Below are 18,242 nucleotides of genomic sequence, written 5' to 3'. Positions count from 1 at the left end.
GTAAAAAACCCTGTTATACTAAATCCGAACCGAATTGGCCTCACCCAAAGAAAATTTCATTTGCTAGACTATTATGTGAAGGGCTTCCGAAAAGAAAATAGAGCCCTTGCAGCCTTTAACTTACTGGGCCAACATTCTATTCTTTCCTGAGTTGTGCATTCATTGGGGAAGGGCAAAAAATATTTAAAAAAGAATATTGGTTACCCATGTCCTTTTTACACATTTCACTTTTATTTGCACCTTTTGCAACTTTGCTATAAAGAAAGGCTTTTGGTTGAAATTGGCACCTCGTGGCGTTCGAAGTGGTCATACGAGTTTTTGATTAAAATTTGTTGTCGAAATGGATTTGCAAAAGCTGAATTCTGACAAGTCGACGTCAATTTGTTTCCGAATGCCAAGTGCATTACTTCTTTTAAGAACGCTTTGGCTCGAAAGATGTCTGCTAGTTCCGCCTTGCCATCAAGTTTGCTCCTTGGTAGGCAATGCATCACCAGAGCCCAGTAGGAGGGCAGCGTGTTGGTTGGATGTTTACGCGCCAAATACGTAGTTAATTTGTCACAGAATTACATACTGCCTATGAAGTTTGAAAAAAAACCAAGAGTTTTCCAAAGGAAGCACGTTTGACTGCTAACTTTATGGCAGCTTCGGTCAGGCTTATCTTGGACAGCTTGCCAAAATCGGCAAGGAGCTTTTGCCTCTCCTTGATGGAAAACGTGGTTCCCTTGGCAGAAGCCATTATGTATGACTGTTTATTTTTATGAGAAAGCGGCTGAAAACTTGCTTTTATAAAATGGCTTAACCAGTTTCCATCGAAACCTTCTTGGTGGAACGCGGGAAAGAAAGAAAAGATATTTGGTCGCCTTCAATTCTGCTCTTATATCCGATGTGGCCAAAATTTTGTGCTCTTATATCCGATTGACTCTTTTATCCGATGCTCTTATATCCGATTTTTATTGTACCATGATTTTAAATGTTGTGCATCGAGACGTTTTGGCAAGTTCTGGCAGGTTCGTTTGTTTGCTGGTACCAGTGTCAGTGATGCAAGTTTAGGGTTTCAAACACGATTTTGAGAAGCTGACCCTTCTTTCATATTGCTATACGTATGAGGAAAGGTCAGCTTAGGTACAACCAGTTTGAAACGGTAATTTTGCATCACCGGCATTGGAGGCAAGTTTGTTTGCTGGTAAGAGCGTCATTTGACTATTCTCCGAATAGAGAAACATTACAGCCAACTTGCACCAAGTAATTTTTCAATTACTGGGCGAGTTGTGTTGCAAAACTCAAAAAGATGTCATTGTGGTGCAGTTCCGTCGCCGTACTACTATGAAGGATCAAAATGAAAATACCATTGCTCATACAAGTCAGTGAATTGGATGAAATGACAAATTTAATGTATGCATGGTGTGAATTGGCACTTGTCCTTACTTTTGAGTAATGCAACCTGATTAGCTGTCGCAAGTGAAGTGCTCTGAATTACATCTGACTATCAAGAAATGACAATAGTTTGTCTTTGGAGGTCACTTGGCCCGGATTGCTTGCCTGCCATCTAGTTGTCAAGCTGAAAACTATGAAAGTTACCAAAAAGTAAAGCATTCAAGTAAGCCCAGGAAACGCATCACAATTCATTTATGGTTTAAATTCCTCGGCGAAGGCTGGAGTTTGTTTTATCAACAAATAGTCTCCCCAAATCAATCAATTGAGGATCTCCAGAGTTGCCTCGATCATGTTCAGGACTGGTGCCAAAAGTGACAAATGAAGTGCAATGAAAATACATGCACAACCCTCCAATTGGGTTACAACAACCCAAAGACAAAGTGACGAAACGATTCTGAAGGCCACGACAACCTCCAACCTCCCTCATCTCGCTCATGTCATGTCTAACTGTTGCAATCTCGAGATAAAAAATCCCCAAGATAAAGTGTACAACACAAAAGTGTACAGATAAATCAATCCAGACAACATGATCTCCCCTTTTTCTAATATCCTACAAGTGGGACACACTCGTACTTTCCTTGTCATAGATAGGATTTCTTAGAAACTAGAAACGACTAAGAGTACATCCTAATCGCCTTCCCATCGATTTCTAATTTATTCCAGCAAAGCATTTCACATCACCATCGACACTCCTATGGAATAGTCTTTTTAGTTTGGATTACTTCCAAATACAAAGAATGATCGAAGTAATTAAGGCATGGGATATCGATTTATTTTCAAGTGTATCATTGTCAGGTCAACAACCTCCATCAAAACGTGTACCAGACATCATACAAAAGAGTGCATTGTATTGTTCTATTCCTGGGGGAACATTGATTCGATATGATCCTTTGGCACTTCAATTACTGTTTAAGAGACAGACATACTTAGGCAATAGTAGTTTCAGACTCGAAGAGAGTCCAATCAGCTGAGAACGATCAAAATGTGTCCATTGGAAAAATACTAAAATAGAAATGCACCCAATATGCACATATTGTATATTGTACAAACGGAGATCAATCTTTTCCAGATGTTAAGTTTCAGGTAAGACTGTGCTAAAACTCTCACGGGGGAATTAAATTTTCTTTGCAATCGGAAATGACATTACTCCATTACCTGGTAGGTAAGTGCCCGTCAGTCAAATACGACGCAGAACAAGTAACAGCAGCAACAGCAGCATCAGGTTTTGTACAGTGATGGTATGTGTGTGTGTGTGAGTGTGTGTGTGTCTATGTACTCCTCGAGAACAAGATTAAGTTGTTTCTGAGTATGAATTGATGATGAAATATGAGAAGAGGTACTTCTCCCTGGAGAGTAAATAGCCGTCTTTGCCGGATCCAAGGATGGAGAGGCAAACACGAAGCTACTCAGATGTGTCCAAATACATTGTGAAGTAATAAGGCCTCTGAGCTGGGTCGAGATTGCGGGTCTCGACTTAAGCATAGCATGGTCAGGTCCTTTAAGCCCAAGGACATATTGGCCGGAATACTCGGAGGATCAGGGCTTCTGGTAATCTGAAAAACGATACTTTCTGTTAAAAACTTGTACGTACGCACATAACAGTACCGATCAGGAAGGGTGAAATTTTCTTTGAACTAGTAGTATGGTAGGTACAGCATTAAAAGCATTGAATGCGGCATCGTATTGTTTAGTCGTAACTATAACGCAGATGAACATAAACCAAGGCCAAAAGATCAAAGTCTACCCATGATATGCTCTTCCAGATCATCGAATTAGATGATTATTTCATCAATCAAGGCCCACGTCTTACCTTGTATATTAATGCCAGGTGATTGGAAATATCCGGAGTATTCCACGGGGGCTTAGACGTATTCATCTCGATGATGCAACACCCAAGCGACCAAACGTCACAACTAGGACCACACACCTTCCCACGCAATACTTCAGGGGCCATGAACGCGATGGTTCCTTGCAATTGACCTTCGCTTCCTGACGACGCAGACGATGAACCTTGAGTCCCATCGAAAGTGTTTGCCCCAGAAATAAATCGAGAGGCTGCTCCAAAGTCTCCAATACGCAGATGAGTTCCGGTGGAATCGACCAACAAGTTTGCACCTGTAAAGTACCCCGAGATTTAGTTTGGGATCAAGTTCTGAAAACGAACTCCCGTTGATGGGTTTGTGTTGCTATGTTTACTTGGGAATTTGAGGGCTCTATTTTTTCGTTCCCAAAGCACCCAAGGAAGACACGAAGTGCTGCTCAATGAACTCTTTTGGCAAGGAAGGTTTTTGTAGACACGAAGGTTTATTTTATGGTCTAGAGGGGACCACCGTGGAATGACTTAATCTGTTGGCTGGTTGGTCGGTTGGTATTTGCTCGAGTTTGCTCATCGGTTTGTTTACAGTCAAAAACAGACAAATTATTTTTACCTTTTAGGTCGCGGTGCAGAATGCCAAAAGCGTGAAGGTACTCCAAACCCAGTAAGACTTGAAATGCATATCGAAGGGTGATGCTCTCGTTGAATGGTCCGTATACTTCCAAAAGCTTTGCCACGGATCCACCTGGCATCCATTCCATGAAGAGATTCACTTGGAATCCTTCTTCAACGGCGCCAAAGAATCGCACCACATGCGGATGGTGTATTTGAGACAGGAGGGCAATTTCATCTCGAATCATGGTACCATTCCGGATCTGTTCGTCGTTAGTGGATCCGAGATTCAAGGAAATCTGCTTAACAGCCATGATGGTGCCTGTGCTTTGGTCTCGAGCCAAGGAGCACGAACTGAAGGCACCACTTCCTAGAATCGTGCCCTTGGTCCAATGTTTGCCCTCCAAGTAGAAACCCCACGGATCGGAACTTGAGCCCTGAGATCGAGACTGGAGAGACGAGCACCAACGTTATCAATCATTAATGAAAAATCGGATTGCACACACGGACTCAGTCAAGGGGAGCTCGAGCATGTCTCTGATGGTTACAGAATACGCGGAAATACTCTTCGTGATTAAGCTGATTTGAATAATGTATGCACATCGCTCAAATGGAACGAATGGTATACGGTATAGTGCTTATCTGTGAACAATAGGGCTTTCTTCAAAGTCAAGAAATAAAGGTTCCACAGCCATTGTGCTACTCGTTCCCATTTCAGAATAGCTTCTTAATTCATACATAGCGCTCTCACAGGTTACGTACGATTTCATTTTATTGAATGTGTTAACTAAATCCACGCATTTGTATGCTCTCAAGTACCTTCGAATTCCACAAATTTCAATCCTCACCAATCGTTCCATGGGATAATTCGAACAGTTGTTGCTCGCTCTTAGGGGTAGATATTGCTATAAGGTGTACATAAATGTACATTTACTTTGAATTTAGTCAAGCAAGCCTAGTTTTTTGGTTTGGTTTGCTGGTGGATTAAAATTTGATAAAAAAACGTCGTCATTTGACAATGTGAAATGAAAGCATGTCTCTCGGACTTTCACGCCTTGGTAAAGAGATGGACCGAGCTTGAGATCAAAGAATACCTTTACTGCATGCAGCAGCGTCACCAGCCCAAGTAAATCATCGAACCGATGAACGATTCCAATTCTATCGCCAACTGGCCATGTTTACGTTATACCATAAGCGACGTTGAAGACATAAAATCCCTTTTCAATTGTTTGCACACATCTATCCACGCATCTAGTCTCGGCAAGTATTAATACTTACGTTAGACCGTCCCCAAAGAAGAGAATTTAGATGTTCCTCGGAGGATGGCACTAACTGGGGAATCAGAGGCAAAGGAGTGTCAAAGAGAGAGCTCAAGGACAGGGCCTCCGCCACTCTGGGATGAAGATGGTTGAGGAGATCATCGGGACTTTGAGCTTTACTGGGGAAAGGGCACCTGTCTTGCGTAAACACATCTGGGGCCGAATTGAAATGAGCTTGCTCGGAGATCGTTCGGGGCCTTGACGACGACGACGAGGACGACGAGGACGAGGACGAGGAGGAGGAGCCAGAAAATAACGCAGGGTTTCCTAACGGTCTATAAGGTAGACTACGGTCAGTTGTTCCACTGGCCTTCATCATGTCCAAGTGGGTTAATTTGGTGGAGCCTCTCATCTTCTGCCCAACAGTGGCCAGGAGAACAGGTACACTCGCTCGAAAAGATTGTGAAGATGAATCTATCTTTCGAGAGGGACTGGCAGAGCTTCCTCGAAGCAAAGGGTTCATTTGCCGCCTAGAAGGACTCATAGAGCTACTTCGAGCATATGGAGATCGATAGCTTGTCATTTGAGAGGAACATTTTTGGTGGAGATGAGCATTTTTCGTGACCAGCTTGTCCAAAAAGAGATATTGGTCTGTCAAGCCTTCCTTCGAAGTGGCCGCTATGGTTAAGAGGCGTTTTCTCAATCGGATTTGAAAGGTTGGTTCCAAAGCCGACAAGAGATGGCAAAGATCTCGAAAGACGGGTGCGCTCTTCACAGCCAGTTTGGCACAAGTCATAAAAATCTGTCTGGACGTTTTGATGATATTTGAATGCTTGCTTTGTAAATGAGAGAAGCTTATATCAATGGCAATCATCAAACGATCATGGTTGGATCGCAGCTTCTCCTGGAGGAACGTGGGAGAGTGGGTTCCACCCAACGCTAAGCCTTGAATGGAAAACTCCTGTTCCAGCTCTGAAAGGAGCTTTTCCAAAATGAGCAAACGTCCCATTGTTCGGCTGCAAGTGGGGAGATGAAGATCTTTGGCTTCCAAGATGAGTTGTAATATGAAGTCGAGAGCAAAGTTCCCTTCTATTCCCTGGAAACGGTTGAATGGCATGAATCCACTTGTGGCCAATTCCATAAGCACTTCTGTGCTTAAATCCGCCACTCGTTTATTTCCGTCAGCACACTTCTGGAGAATGCCTTGCAAAACGGGCTTGAGTTGATGGGTGAATCCAGAAATGTCATTTTGAGGTGGTAAACTGCGAAGGACAAGTCTCATGCATTGAATGGCAGCAAAATAAACTTTGAACACCTTATCCACGACCATCTTGGCTAGCACGTCCAGGACACAGCGTTGGAATTTCTCGGAAAAGTCTCCCATGGAGAAGGTCGACAGTTCTTGGGACAGACGTCTCAATGCGGTTTCCCGTATGATCCAGTCTTTGGCTAAGAGACAAGCCACCACATCGCGACCCAATACACCCATCCAAGGGTTGGCTGTGGTCCAATCTTTATGCTCAATAGCCTCCATATTGGGCAATGAGATCAGGTCCGAAAACCTCTGTGGGGAGAAGCCTTTCTCGAGTTTGCATTGATGTCTATTACTACGATTTGACGAGGAATGCCACAGATGCTGTTGACATCCGGGACACAGTAAGGTTTGATCTCGGGTCCAAAGATTGACGCATTCACTATGGGCGGTGACGCCACAACAAGATGACGTGTGAATTCCATCGCCGGAATTCAGGTCGCCATTGGATTCTTTTGAATCCAAGTCCCAGTAACACAACCAGCAAGAGTTCTCATTACTGTGATTTGAAAATGCCTCGTTGTCCGAATCTGATCGGGCCGACCAAGGAGCCTCAATGCCGGACGAGAAATGATGCGATCTTCTGGTTTCAAACATTGCCAGCAGGTTTTCCACCTAGAAGGAGACATCATGAAGAATCATTTAGCGGGTGAATCAAAGTTTCATAGACTTGGTGGTGCAACCTCCTCAAGAACGACCTTTACCATTGGGATATTCTGACATAGTTACAATTTGACCTGAGCGTAATAATTGCATGCTAAAGGAAGAAGGCGCATGAAATTGGATTCAAATCAAGAACACAGCCTATATGTTTGTTGTATAGGCTATCTGAATAAATTCAGAATGACATCAAACCTCCACACGCAATACATGTACAGCTCTACGTAGATAGTTAGGTATGACTGGAATGAGTGGTCTCCTTACTTGTGGAGTAGATAATGGTCCGGAGAGAAGCAGCGATGAGACCGAGGAGCTTGGCATTCGAAATACCACCACAAGGACGTAAATCAGGTGAAGGCAAGGACACTCATCCATACAAGTACACGTCTAAAGAGCGTCAAGGAAAGAGAACAGATATGATTAAAAAGGTAGAAGGTACAGACGAGCTTAAGTAATACGTACTATAGTCACTCAAATGGAACACTAATAACAAAATCCTGCATAATCTCAATATTCTAACCTGTGAAAGGACACGAAAGAGTTTTCCTTTCTAGTGGGAAAAGCATTCTCCCAAGTTTTATGTACTTTTTTTATAGAGATGTTATTCATTCCCTGTACGTGGTGGTTGAGAGAAACCCCCAAGAACGCATCACACGGACAATATTGGGGACACTCGTAAGTGCAATGGCCAACAAAGTTCACAATCATTAATGCAACGCCAATATTCTTTTTGCCAAGAAAAGAACTGCTCATTGTGGCTCCACAGATTAATGATAACGGTGTGCACTCTTTGAAAACAAAACGGCAGGTATAAAATAGTTGCATTCTTTTGTAACTGCTTTTTTAAAGTTGCTAGACAACCCTGTTTTTTGTTTCTTCAGAATTCTTCAGAGTTTGAAGGTCGACAAAGTGAACCAGATAAAAGCTCAAATGAGTCCTTCACTTTCAGTAGACATGGAACCTGGTGTCACAAAAAACAGTCAATGCACTTTAAGAAAATGTGCTCAAAACGGACTTTGTGAATAATTGGATTGGAATGTGAGTTTCATCACGTATTCAGTAGCCTCAAGTTTGTCGTTTCCCGAAATACATCTCCATTTTGTCAAAGTTCCATTTCAGTCCAAGTTGGGTTGGGCTTTTTCGTATTCTCTGACTCAGGCTATTCTTCTCCAAGCATGGCTTCTATTGGACTGGAGGAGTACTCAACCTTGCAAGTGAGTTGATAACTTTCCCCAAAAAAGTTGCAGAACGTTATGGGTTTCGTGTAAGCATCATAGCCAACGTGGGCCATCCAATATCCACCCACATAGACAGGCATTCAGGAAAAGTCGGACTCTTAACACCAAATTGATGTCAAGATCCGACAAGTAGCAAAAATCTAGATTGCATTTTGACTCAAAACTATCACTTTTTTGCTTGAAAATCGCCCTCCGTAGTTAATTTCTAGTACTTGGTTACAAAAAGGAGCTTGGTACATTCCATTTTCTTCGAAAATTCGAGTATACCATGAATATTGGCACCCCTCTTTTCTAAGGCCAAAGCCAAATGCGATAAACACTCAAAGCCCCCACCCCCCCAAAAAACTTGCTTGTGGAAAATGGTCTTTCTTGAACCGCAGATTTCGCAGGATTACAAATTAAATTAAATTCAATTCGATCTAAGATAAACGACAGTGTATTAAACTGCAAGAGATAAAGGCCAAGACATTTTTTATGCCAAAAGGTGAAAATATCCACTAAAAAGCTCCCCTTCAGTGCTGGAGGAGTACATTAGGTAGTTAGAACGAGGAAAATGTCGTTTCCTGTACCAAAATCATGGTAGAAATGACCAATGAATGACAGGTTATCAAAACATGTAAACATGACGTGACCAAGTGGAAAATTATTCCCAACCATCGATTAGAAACCCGTGAAAATCTATTGTTTAGGTGCCAGACAATCTGAGATGAATAAAGATAAAAGATCATTTCACAGTAGAGCGAGTATCAAAAGAACTGAGCAAATGGGGTAAACAAAGTTTTTCGATTGCAACTAGTAATGTCTGTATTTGTTTAACCTATAATGTCTGAACCGCTAGCCTAAGGTCAAGAAGAACAATTATTTTCCGCCTATCCAAGGCCATTGCTCTCATCTGATTCAATTCCCCAGACCCAAAGATTGTGGCATCTGTCACCAAATCAGAGGAGCACATCATGAAGGTAAAAAACCCAGACCAAGTTGGCTTGATTTTTCTGGCCAAAAAGCCAAAAAGGTTTGGTAAAAGAGAAAGTAAGGACAAGCAATTAGATCACGATACTGTACTTGCGTACGTCTATCTAAGCCGTAAAATCCATGTTATATCTGGGGACTATAATTCTTTATCAAATCAAATTGATAGAATAGCCACCGTCTCGAGATTATTGGATCATGTTCCAAAGCAACAGGGATATCCACGCACAATAAGAGAGGGCAGAGGTAAGCATAACAGCAGAAGCTATCAAAAATCTTAAATAGCTTTCTGGCATCAACAATTATCACTCTTTTTGTCTCATTTGCAATTAAGGTGTATTGAAAGGCTTGTGAATGCCATGTATTTTTCTGAGTTTCCAAAAAATAGCCCCAGCAATTGAAGTCTTGGCGTCAAATGGCTATCAGAGGGGAAGCCTGAAAACTCCTCTAACTAGTCACCAAACAGAAACTTCGTCGACCACAAGAAGTGTCCTCATCTTGGTTCCATATTGAAGGATATTGGACGTAATGTGTAACAAAGTCTTGGTCCACTTACTCTATCATCGCGTGTCTTAAAGTAGGCCGTACATTTTGAGAGGGCATAAGATGTACCAGTCGATGTATTCATGCTTTTTCCTCGCGTGTTATGTTTTCCAGTGCCAGTACCATTATGAAAAGTGCCATTAACAATAACAGGGATAGTGTTGTCGTAGTGGAATCATAATTGATCCAAAATAGAGTTCCAAAGACGGCTATTCGAGAATCTATCTTAATATGATGTGCTCTTCTTTCCTGCTCTTTTCAAAAATGCGAACTGAATTGATTTTCCACGTACCAAGAAGTTACTTGTTGCATTTAAACACAGATAAAAGGCAACACGCCATTACACTACAAGTGTACTCCGGTTAGCATACCATGTGTCCTTAGATCAAAGAAACCACCGTGTACTTCTCATTCTTAACAGAAGACGATTTTCACATGAGGGAAGGCCATGGAATAGGGCATATGCTAAAGGTTTGATGTTCAGACAGCTCGTTATTTAAAAATATTTGAATTTTGTCACTTCAGTACAGACAGCCATCGGTTCGCGTAACCCACGCAACAGCCGGCGAGATGTCCCAATTTTCCCTCTTCATGACCCCCCCCCCCTTGTACGGAAATATCTAACTTCAACTTACTTGTGGTCCCAAGTGCACTTCAAACTCCACATCAGGGTTCTCCCGTGTTCTGAGGGCAAATCTGTCATAGTAAACCCGTTGAACCGAGTATCGAATTGGGTTTTCAAGCACAAGATGTAGGTTCTGGTTGGCCAGATCTTTGGCATCCGTCGCGATCAACGAGGATGACAGAACTTCTGATATTATTGGATGTTGAAAATGACCTTCAAAGTCTGGTGCCAAAAGTCGAGCTCCATTTCCATCCTACAGGAAAGAGAAAGAGAGAGAGAGAGAGAGAGAGAGTCACGGGGTTTTCTGTCAATTGTAGCTAGGCGAAATCTGGAACTAAACACGCACCTTGCTGGACACAGAGTTTTGGGTGTCCACGATTCGGACCTTTCGCGAATGAAGAGGTGATGTGACCCCTTCTGAGGAGATCTTATTCGAGCCGCCATTGGAAGCACCCCGTTTCTTAACCATCTTGGATGAGGACCCAACTTGTCGCCAATATCGCCTTATGGGTGTGGAAGGCAAAGGGTCGGACAAGATGAGGGAGGAATCCGTCGCAAGTTGGACGGGCTTGAGCGCCAAGGTGTTGGGTCTGATCGGTTTCAATTGGCTTCCTCGCTCCTGGATTTGAGGCGTCTTAACGCTGCGCTTCCGAACTTTGCTTCGTACCTGAGATAAGACAGCAAAAACAACATCATGAATGAGGCGTGAGGACCGAAGAATGATCAGTTGAAATAATCAATTGGTATGCCGCGTCTGACACAGCAAATTGCAAGGATTCTTGGCTTTTCCTCCTAAGGTATGCGCAACCATTCAGGCTCCGTGCAGTGGATAGTACATCAATCAATGCCCAAGATGGATAGAAATGGTAGGTGGCATGTTCTTGTGCGTACTTCGACTGTCTCGTGTCCTGGCCAAACAAGCGTTTAGCCAATCCACAAAAACTTAATCTGCATGAAAACTCATTTGGCAAGACACAATAGAGGATGGAAGAGACATTCGCGGGATACCGTTCCAGTAACAAATGGCAGCCATTCCCAATGTGTACGTTCCTCTTGTACGAAAGGAAAAAAGAATGTTCAAGGAACAATCTTCGCCATGATTCAATGTCATCGTAAAAAAAAACTCCAGCATCGCGAACAATACTCAGAATGTAGACAATAAGCATATTGGAAATGTTGTAATACCTCAGTGAAACAAAGATGCACTGGGCAGGCGCACAGATCAGCGGCAAATACAAAGACCCGGGTTGAAAATATTTGAGCAATCTATATGTTTTTGTAAGGTTACACGTTTTGCTTACCTTGCCAATACCTAGTACATGTTGAGCTTGCGTGGACATACATTGCTCAAAACACATGATTATAGTCGCTTGTAACGGTATAAAATTCAAGAAAGGATTTAATGAGTTTTAGTTTAAATGTTACAAAGGGAGTACCCAGTTGAATTACTTGAGGTTATAAGAGGCTAAAAATAATGTTACCTTGTCAACACAAAGACTAAACGCCAGCGTTGACAGTTGCTTCGAATTAATCCATGACGTGAACTTGTGAAACAAAAAGAAGTCAATGCTTCGCAAGGTGCTCGCTCGATGTCCTTTGGCGTTTGTTTACATCTTTCCCCCAAACTTAAGATCGCTTGACAGTGGAACAAGTGGAACAAGTGGAACAGCGAGCCTTTCAAAAACGTTCAATGAATGAGACTTCGCCAAAAGCAATGCGTAATTCTACGAATTGGCATTGGGAGTACTAAGCTTCTGGACAAGGATTGTAAATATGGCCCTTTTAGGCGATTGTTTTAGATTTGCAATTTCAAATTCACGCAAAAAGGTAAGGATATAAATATTGGGTTTTGCTCCTTTTTGATACGTTTGTCATTTGGTGTTTTGTTGAAAGATGCATTCAGAGAGACAACTTAAATTCTGCAGTTTTGCTCTTGGTTCCAAGACCGATTACACAGAGCTTACGTCGTGCATTTATACGTGTATATAGTAAGCTCCTTCTGTTGCAATTTACAAGGGCATGATGAAACATTGGGACATTGATGATCTCTTAATAAGAAGAAGCCTTCAAGTTCATTCGAATCGTACAATTATTCAGTCTTTACCTCAAAAGCTTGTCCAATATAAAAAACACTTTTTTTATTGTATGCATCCATGCAAGATGAGCTTAAGAAAGCAATGTACAGTATTACACTCAACAGATGAGGGTTAATGGTATGTATCCAATTAGTTTTTCTCCTCGAGTGCTGTTTCCAATATTACAATGGTGATGGCTGCGCATCATCTTTCCCAGTCTGATTTAAGGGTTCGGTTACAATGGAAAGGCCTTGCAAATAATATAATCCTACGAAACCATAATGAATAGCGACTCACACTTTCCGTTATACCGATTTGTGTGAAAAGAATAAAAAATCTAATATCATGGCCATGAAATGTTTCTCAAAATAAAGTGGTAATATCCCAAATTACGTTTTGGTCGAAAACATTTGCATCTATGATTGCACATTACATCAACAAGTTAGTTACGCTTGAACGAAGAAAACTTGGAAGGGAGTCTACGCATGCAACATCTTCTTCGAGCATTGCAATCTGACGGGAAAACAATGGGAAAGCAACAATGCTTGGCGATCCATCTTTTCAGCAAGATTAAGGAATATTTGTCACCGTGATGTCACCATCGTTTCAGGAACTGAGACCTAGTGTTCAGTCGCAATTGTGGAAATGTCTCGACATCCAAGGTTATTGCTCTTTTGTTTATTTGTTTTCCAACATTTTCTCCCATTTTTTGAGAGGGAGGGCATTAGTGGCGTTCTGTGAATGAGTCGAGAGATAATCAATGAATGAATGAACGATTTGTCCTATAAATTTTGAAAATGGCGCCATCAGGTGCATTAGTTTTGTACAGGGTGCCTCGATAGAAACAAGACAGCAAACATATGCGCATCAATCTAAAATGGTTGGATTCACAAGAACTACATAGACGAGCATGGGAAATAATCGCCAGTAATCAATTCATACTTATTAATAGTGAACTTCTCAGCGCAAAGTTACTCATTGGCTTCAAAAATAGCCCTTTTCGCCTTAAACCTAAGTGCTCCTGTCAAAAAAGCTCTTCTTTCTAGAATGACGCTTGATGCGACAGAAAGCTCATTGTAAGATGAGCATCAAACTGATTTGGCGTTATCAAAGATTCAAGCAGGCCAACTGAACTACAGTATGCCACTGAGCTCGAGTTGATGCAACCATTCAATCAATAATTATGGGAAATGGGTGACACCGTTAATCTCTATATACTTTACATATTCAATTGATTGGATCAAACCCTAATATATCCCAGGAGCAAGTCAAACTGAACTCAAGGAGCAGTTTTGGAGTGTCGATTAGAAATACTTTGAGACACAAATGGCTCAAGTTGAGAGTATTCCAATGATATATCGAGAGAGCGTAAAGCTCTCTTCAAACTTATGACATGAATTCGCCATGCGCAGCGTGTGGTTTGCAATCAGTCAAATTTGAAGCATAGAGAAAGCAAGGTCTAGAGAGTGCAATGCGAGCTAGCCAGCCGGACTCGTGTTCAGACAGAATGGGTGGCAGCTGAATGGCTGATAGGGTGTGGTTTCTAATTGTAGAGGCGCTGCTTTCAATCGGCTGGAGGTGCACTGTTCCAGTGACCGATTCAGCTGACCTAAGAAGCACAACAAACTCGAATTTTACCATTTTATGTTTCTTCTTATATGATTGAAGCTCCTACCAATTTACGAAAAACGCTTGAAAATGTGCTTGGTGTACGAGTATATTTGATCTGATGATCGTACTCACATCATTGGATGTTTTGTTATACTAAAAACAGAATGATGAGTAAATCGTCTTGCACCAAGAGTGAGCTTAAACATAAGATCCTCTGCTGAATAAAGGAACGATCAAGACCCCCACCCATGAACCAAACTAGAACCAGTTTCATAGCAAAAGCGTCCTTGTTATGGAACAAAGCCCCAAAAGAAGTGAAACAGGGGCAATCTAAGCCATTTTTTCAAAACCAAGTTAGAATATTTGTGAAAACTTTGCCAAAATGAGATTGTTTTTTCCCCCCACTTACTCCAAAAAGTGTAAATTCACTTACTGACAAATAAATAGATAAATAGAAATTCTAAACCCAAGAAAAACTCATAACAGAGACTTTCAGTCACAAATTTGCCACTTTCTGATACCGGATGAGGCAGTTGGGAAATTTTGCCTGGTGCTTGGATTTCATATTGTTTGACTCTGTGACAATTTTTATCATGTTCATGGCTTGAACATCGCAATAAACAAACTCAATACAAGTATGCGAATTTTCTGATTAAAACACTATTGCAAAACCTGTGTTTTTTACCGTTCGTTTATTTTTGATTAGGTTCTTAGCGTAACTAAAACCAAACGTCCGATCAATATTTTCATTTCCAACTGGTTCATTTTTAATTTCGGCGCCAGGACAATGGGTTTCATCGTATTCAAATCAATTTGAGAGCATTTTGGGGTAACGTCGCTTGGTTATCTTACCATTAAGCCTTTGGAAGCCCCGTCCACATCTTCAACCATTCCAAATTTTCTTGCGCCTTGATTCAGCTTCATTTTCCGGGTTATAATTTACACAAAACGAAGAAGGAGGAGCCCGACGTCTTTTTGGGATTGAACACTGATCCCGATTCACTACTTCCAACTAGTCTTCACTCTTAAATTTGAACACTTCTTCATGTGGACCGCTAATCTAATGGAGCATTCCTGTTCAGATCAAATTTCAAGTGGCAAGATAAGAGGGAGGCATAATCCTTCTAAATCTGGTGTCACTCTTGAACAAAACGAAAGCTGAACAATGAAGTTGTTCTGTGGGTAGAGGGCGGTGCGGTAAATGCTGTTGTTGTTTTCCGTTGGGAGTCTCTTTGAAATTTTGAATCGGAACCTCTGGCAAGTGGAAGCTGGTGGTGATACTCCGGTCAACCATTGAAGCACTCAACTCAAGGGATAATCAGGGTAAAACAGATTTTGATGTGGTCTCCACTAATCGAGTCACATTCTTCGTTTTCTTCTCCTTCTTCTTCTTCTTTTTCCTCTTGCTTCTTCTCATGCCAAACTGGAAAAAATCTACTCCCGCCTTAGAGCTTCTTGCTATCTGGATGGAGAAGAAACTATGAACCTCCTTGTTCAGCTAATCTTCTTCTTGCTTTTCTTGTTCCCCACAGTCCCCACAAGTTTCGAGCATGTGCGTCTAGGCTACTATTCTGCCTACATTCAACCAACACCCATGCCTTCCTATACTATTCGACTCGTAGCCAACAGGCAAGCAACTCGTATACAGCATAGTAGTGTAGTATAGGTGGCCTAGCTTTTGCATCTCCCCCACCTAAAATCAAGAGAACGAGCCCAACCCGGTCATCCGTACGGACGCACGGATGCATGTATGTATGTGTGTAAATCCCTGTGTGCGTGTGAGAGAGAGAGAGGGGCGGAATAAGCTACGACTAGTAGGGTTGTGCTAGACCAGAAGGATGGATAGAGAGAGATGGATGGACGGATGAATGTACTCACTCAGACTCGAAAACTCTCTCACATACCCGTCGTGCTCCTCGCTAGTTCTAGACCTAAAAAGTCGACAATACAGTCCATCCACTCACTCAGTCTCTCACACACACGCACACACTCACTCGCTCAGTCGCTCGTTTATTCCTGCCCACATGTGAATGGAGGCCGACAGGAGGCATGGAAGTATGAGAAATGTGTTTATATGCGAGTAAAAAGTAGAGAGGATGTACATGTGTAGAAAAGAAAGAAAAAAAACGTGCCCTCCCCAGAGGGTAGAACGGGTAGAACCTTCTGAGTGGGCAACTGTTTCCCCATCATGCTTGCCATCCTCTGCCCTAGCCCTCCTATCCTCCTTGAGATTGGTGAATCTGTTGTATTAGTACTATTGCATTGCTTCTATGCGATCCAGCTACCGTTGAAGAGCTCTAATCGAAACTACGTTATTTCGTTTCAACTTGAATTTCAATTTTCTATCAGGAAGTTCGATAGGCTTTCGAGTACATATAAGGTCCACCGATGCCGTACTTCAAAATATCCCCACTTGCTGTCCGTAAAAGCCTATTTTGAAATTCCCAAGCAATTGAAAACGGGAACTTATTGACTGATGTTAGACAGGATTGCTTGGATCGACTTGATTGTATTAGAATATCCTCGATGAGAAGCTGTTCAAGTTTCATCCAGAATTTGACTCCATATCGCTATGCTGGCCAATAGTCAGAGGTGCTACGACTACGAGAGTGGTTGGGAAGATGACGGAATCAAAACCAGAATCATGAAAACCACTTTCAAGCAAAGCCTTGGGATCTGTACCAGGACTTTTTTGAATTGAGGACAAAAAAAAATGTAGAAAAGACATGTTTTCACCTTAGCCTTTGGACCTTTGTCGATGGATTTAGAAATCAACAAATTGTACGCAAAAATACGCCTAAGAACATCTATCTACAAAGTAATCATGACACATCGCCTGTGTTATATTCTAGTCACCGATACCAATTTCCATTTATGCTTTACTCCTGCTCTCACCATCACACTCGCCATGGTCATTTTCCCTCTGTATCAATACCTCCACTTACGAACAATACCTAAATATCTAGTCAACAGCCACCATCCGGTAATCATACAGCCTGGTAACAAAGTTCAAATCACATGGCGAGATAAATAGCAAACCGAACGTGTTGCTCCACCTACCACAAGGATGGCTATATAGACTCGACCAACCCAAATGTTAATCGTTTTGGGGATTATTTCTTATCTTTTGCCAACAGCTAGTCTTGCACTCTTTCAAGGTCAGTGTTTCAAGTGATACACTTTTGCTTTAGAACCTGGTTTTGATACACCTCACACAGATCTTAAAAGTCCTGAAACTTGAGTTTTCAATACTGTAAAGCCGTTACGACAGCTTTTAGAATCATACGAGGGTCACATGTTTCTATACAGAGGTATTTAATTAATTCCTTTATTATCAATGGGTAGGGCACGACCACCGATATCCTGTACTTCAGAAACGGGAGAAAACATCTCAGCAAATGAGTTATAAGTTCGTGTCAAATTTAAACTGTATGTACCCTAACAGAGACCGAGAATACCTTACCTCTGGCGCAATCTCAAATGAACTCCAATCGCCAATAAAATGGGCCATTGTACTGTAGTAAAGCAATGAAAACTATTTGATTCTAGAGCTCGTTGATTTTTTGAGAAGGTGTGTATCAAGTTTGTAAATCCAATTAATTTACTAACAAATACACTTTGTCGGATAAGTCAAACACTTTTTAACACCTCACACTTCGATGACATCATGGATGGTTTCACATACAAAATAAATGTTTTGAATCAGAGCATTGCACCACATTCATAGCTTTGCGAGCCGGGTTTCAACATTCAAATTTGAAAGTAACCACGTAAAATGAGCACTTTGTCTTGGAACTAAATTTCTCGAACAAACTGGCACATCCCAGATTATACCACTTCATGTTTGTAAATTAATCAGCCCTCAAAGAACGGACTTGAGTTCGTGTTGCATATATTAGCTCACCAACGAGAAGTTCGGTCATACAATATAGGGAGTTGAGCACGCTCGATACCGCATCGATGGACGCTTTCAATTAATCATTAATTTCTAAGACGAAAGAGATTATGATGATCTTGAAGTGACGACGAGGCACTTTAGCCTGCAGAATATCGTTTCTATCCGTGGCCATGGAACACAACTCAGCGAT

The 18,242-nt window shown here is 41.7% G+C and overlaps 1 protein-coding gene across 2 annotated transcripts; it reads right to left on the bottom strand.

Moving 5' to 3' along the window:
- Window positions 1-2,184: 2,184 nt before the first annotated feature.
- On the bottom strand, window positions 2,185-17,813 carry LOC131886534 (mitogen-activated protein kinase kinase kinase 1-like). Of its 2 annotated transcripts, none has more exons than XM_059234898.1 (8): window positions 17,618-17,813; window positions 10,815-11,135; window positions 10,479-10,721; window positions 7,358-7,480; window positions 5,141-7,048; window positions 3,864-4,311; window positions 3,245-3,549; window positions 2,185-2,987 (listed from the first exon to the last, which is right to left on the bottom strand). In XM_059234898.1, the coding sequence occupies exons 1-8, from the start codon at window positions 17,663-17,665 to the stop codon at window positions 2,841-2,843; spliced, it is 3,543 nt and encodes a 1,180-aa protein (XP_059090881.1). In that variant the 5' UTR covers window positions 17,666-17,813; the 3' UTR covers window positions 2,185-2,840. The 2 variants fall into 2 exon arrangements, with proteins under 2 accessions (XP_059090881.1, XP_059090880.1); XM_059234897.1 differs by lacking the exon at window positions 17,618-17,813 and adding an exon at window positions 15,007-15,731.
- Between the last annotated feature and the right edge of the window lie 429 nt (window positions 17,814-18,242).

The sequence above is a fragment of the Tigriopus californicus genome, chromosome 9, assembly GCF_007210705.1.
Source record: "Tigriopus californicus strain San Diego chromosome 9, Tcal_SD_v2.1, whole genome shotgun sequence".
NCBI classification, from domain to species: domain Eukaryota; kingdom Metazoa; phylum Arthropoda; class Copepoda; order Harpacticoida; family Harpacticidae; genus Tigriopus; species Tigriopus californicus.
Note: the sequence above shows the minus strand (reverse complement) of the source record. Positions and strands in the feature narration are given on the sequence as shown.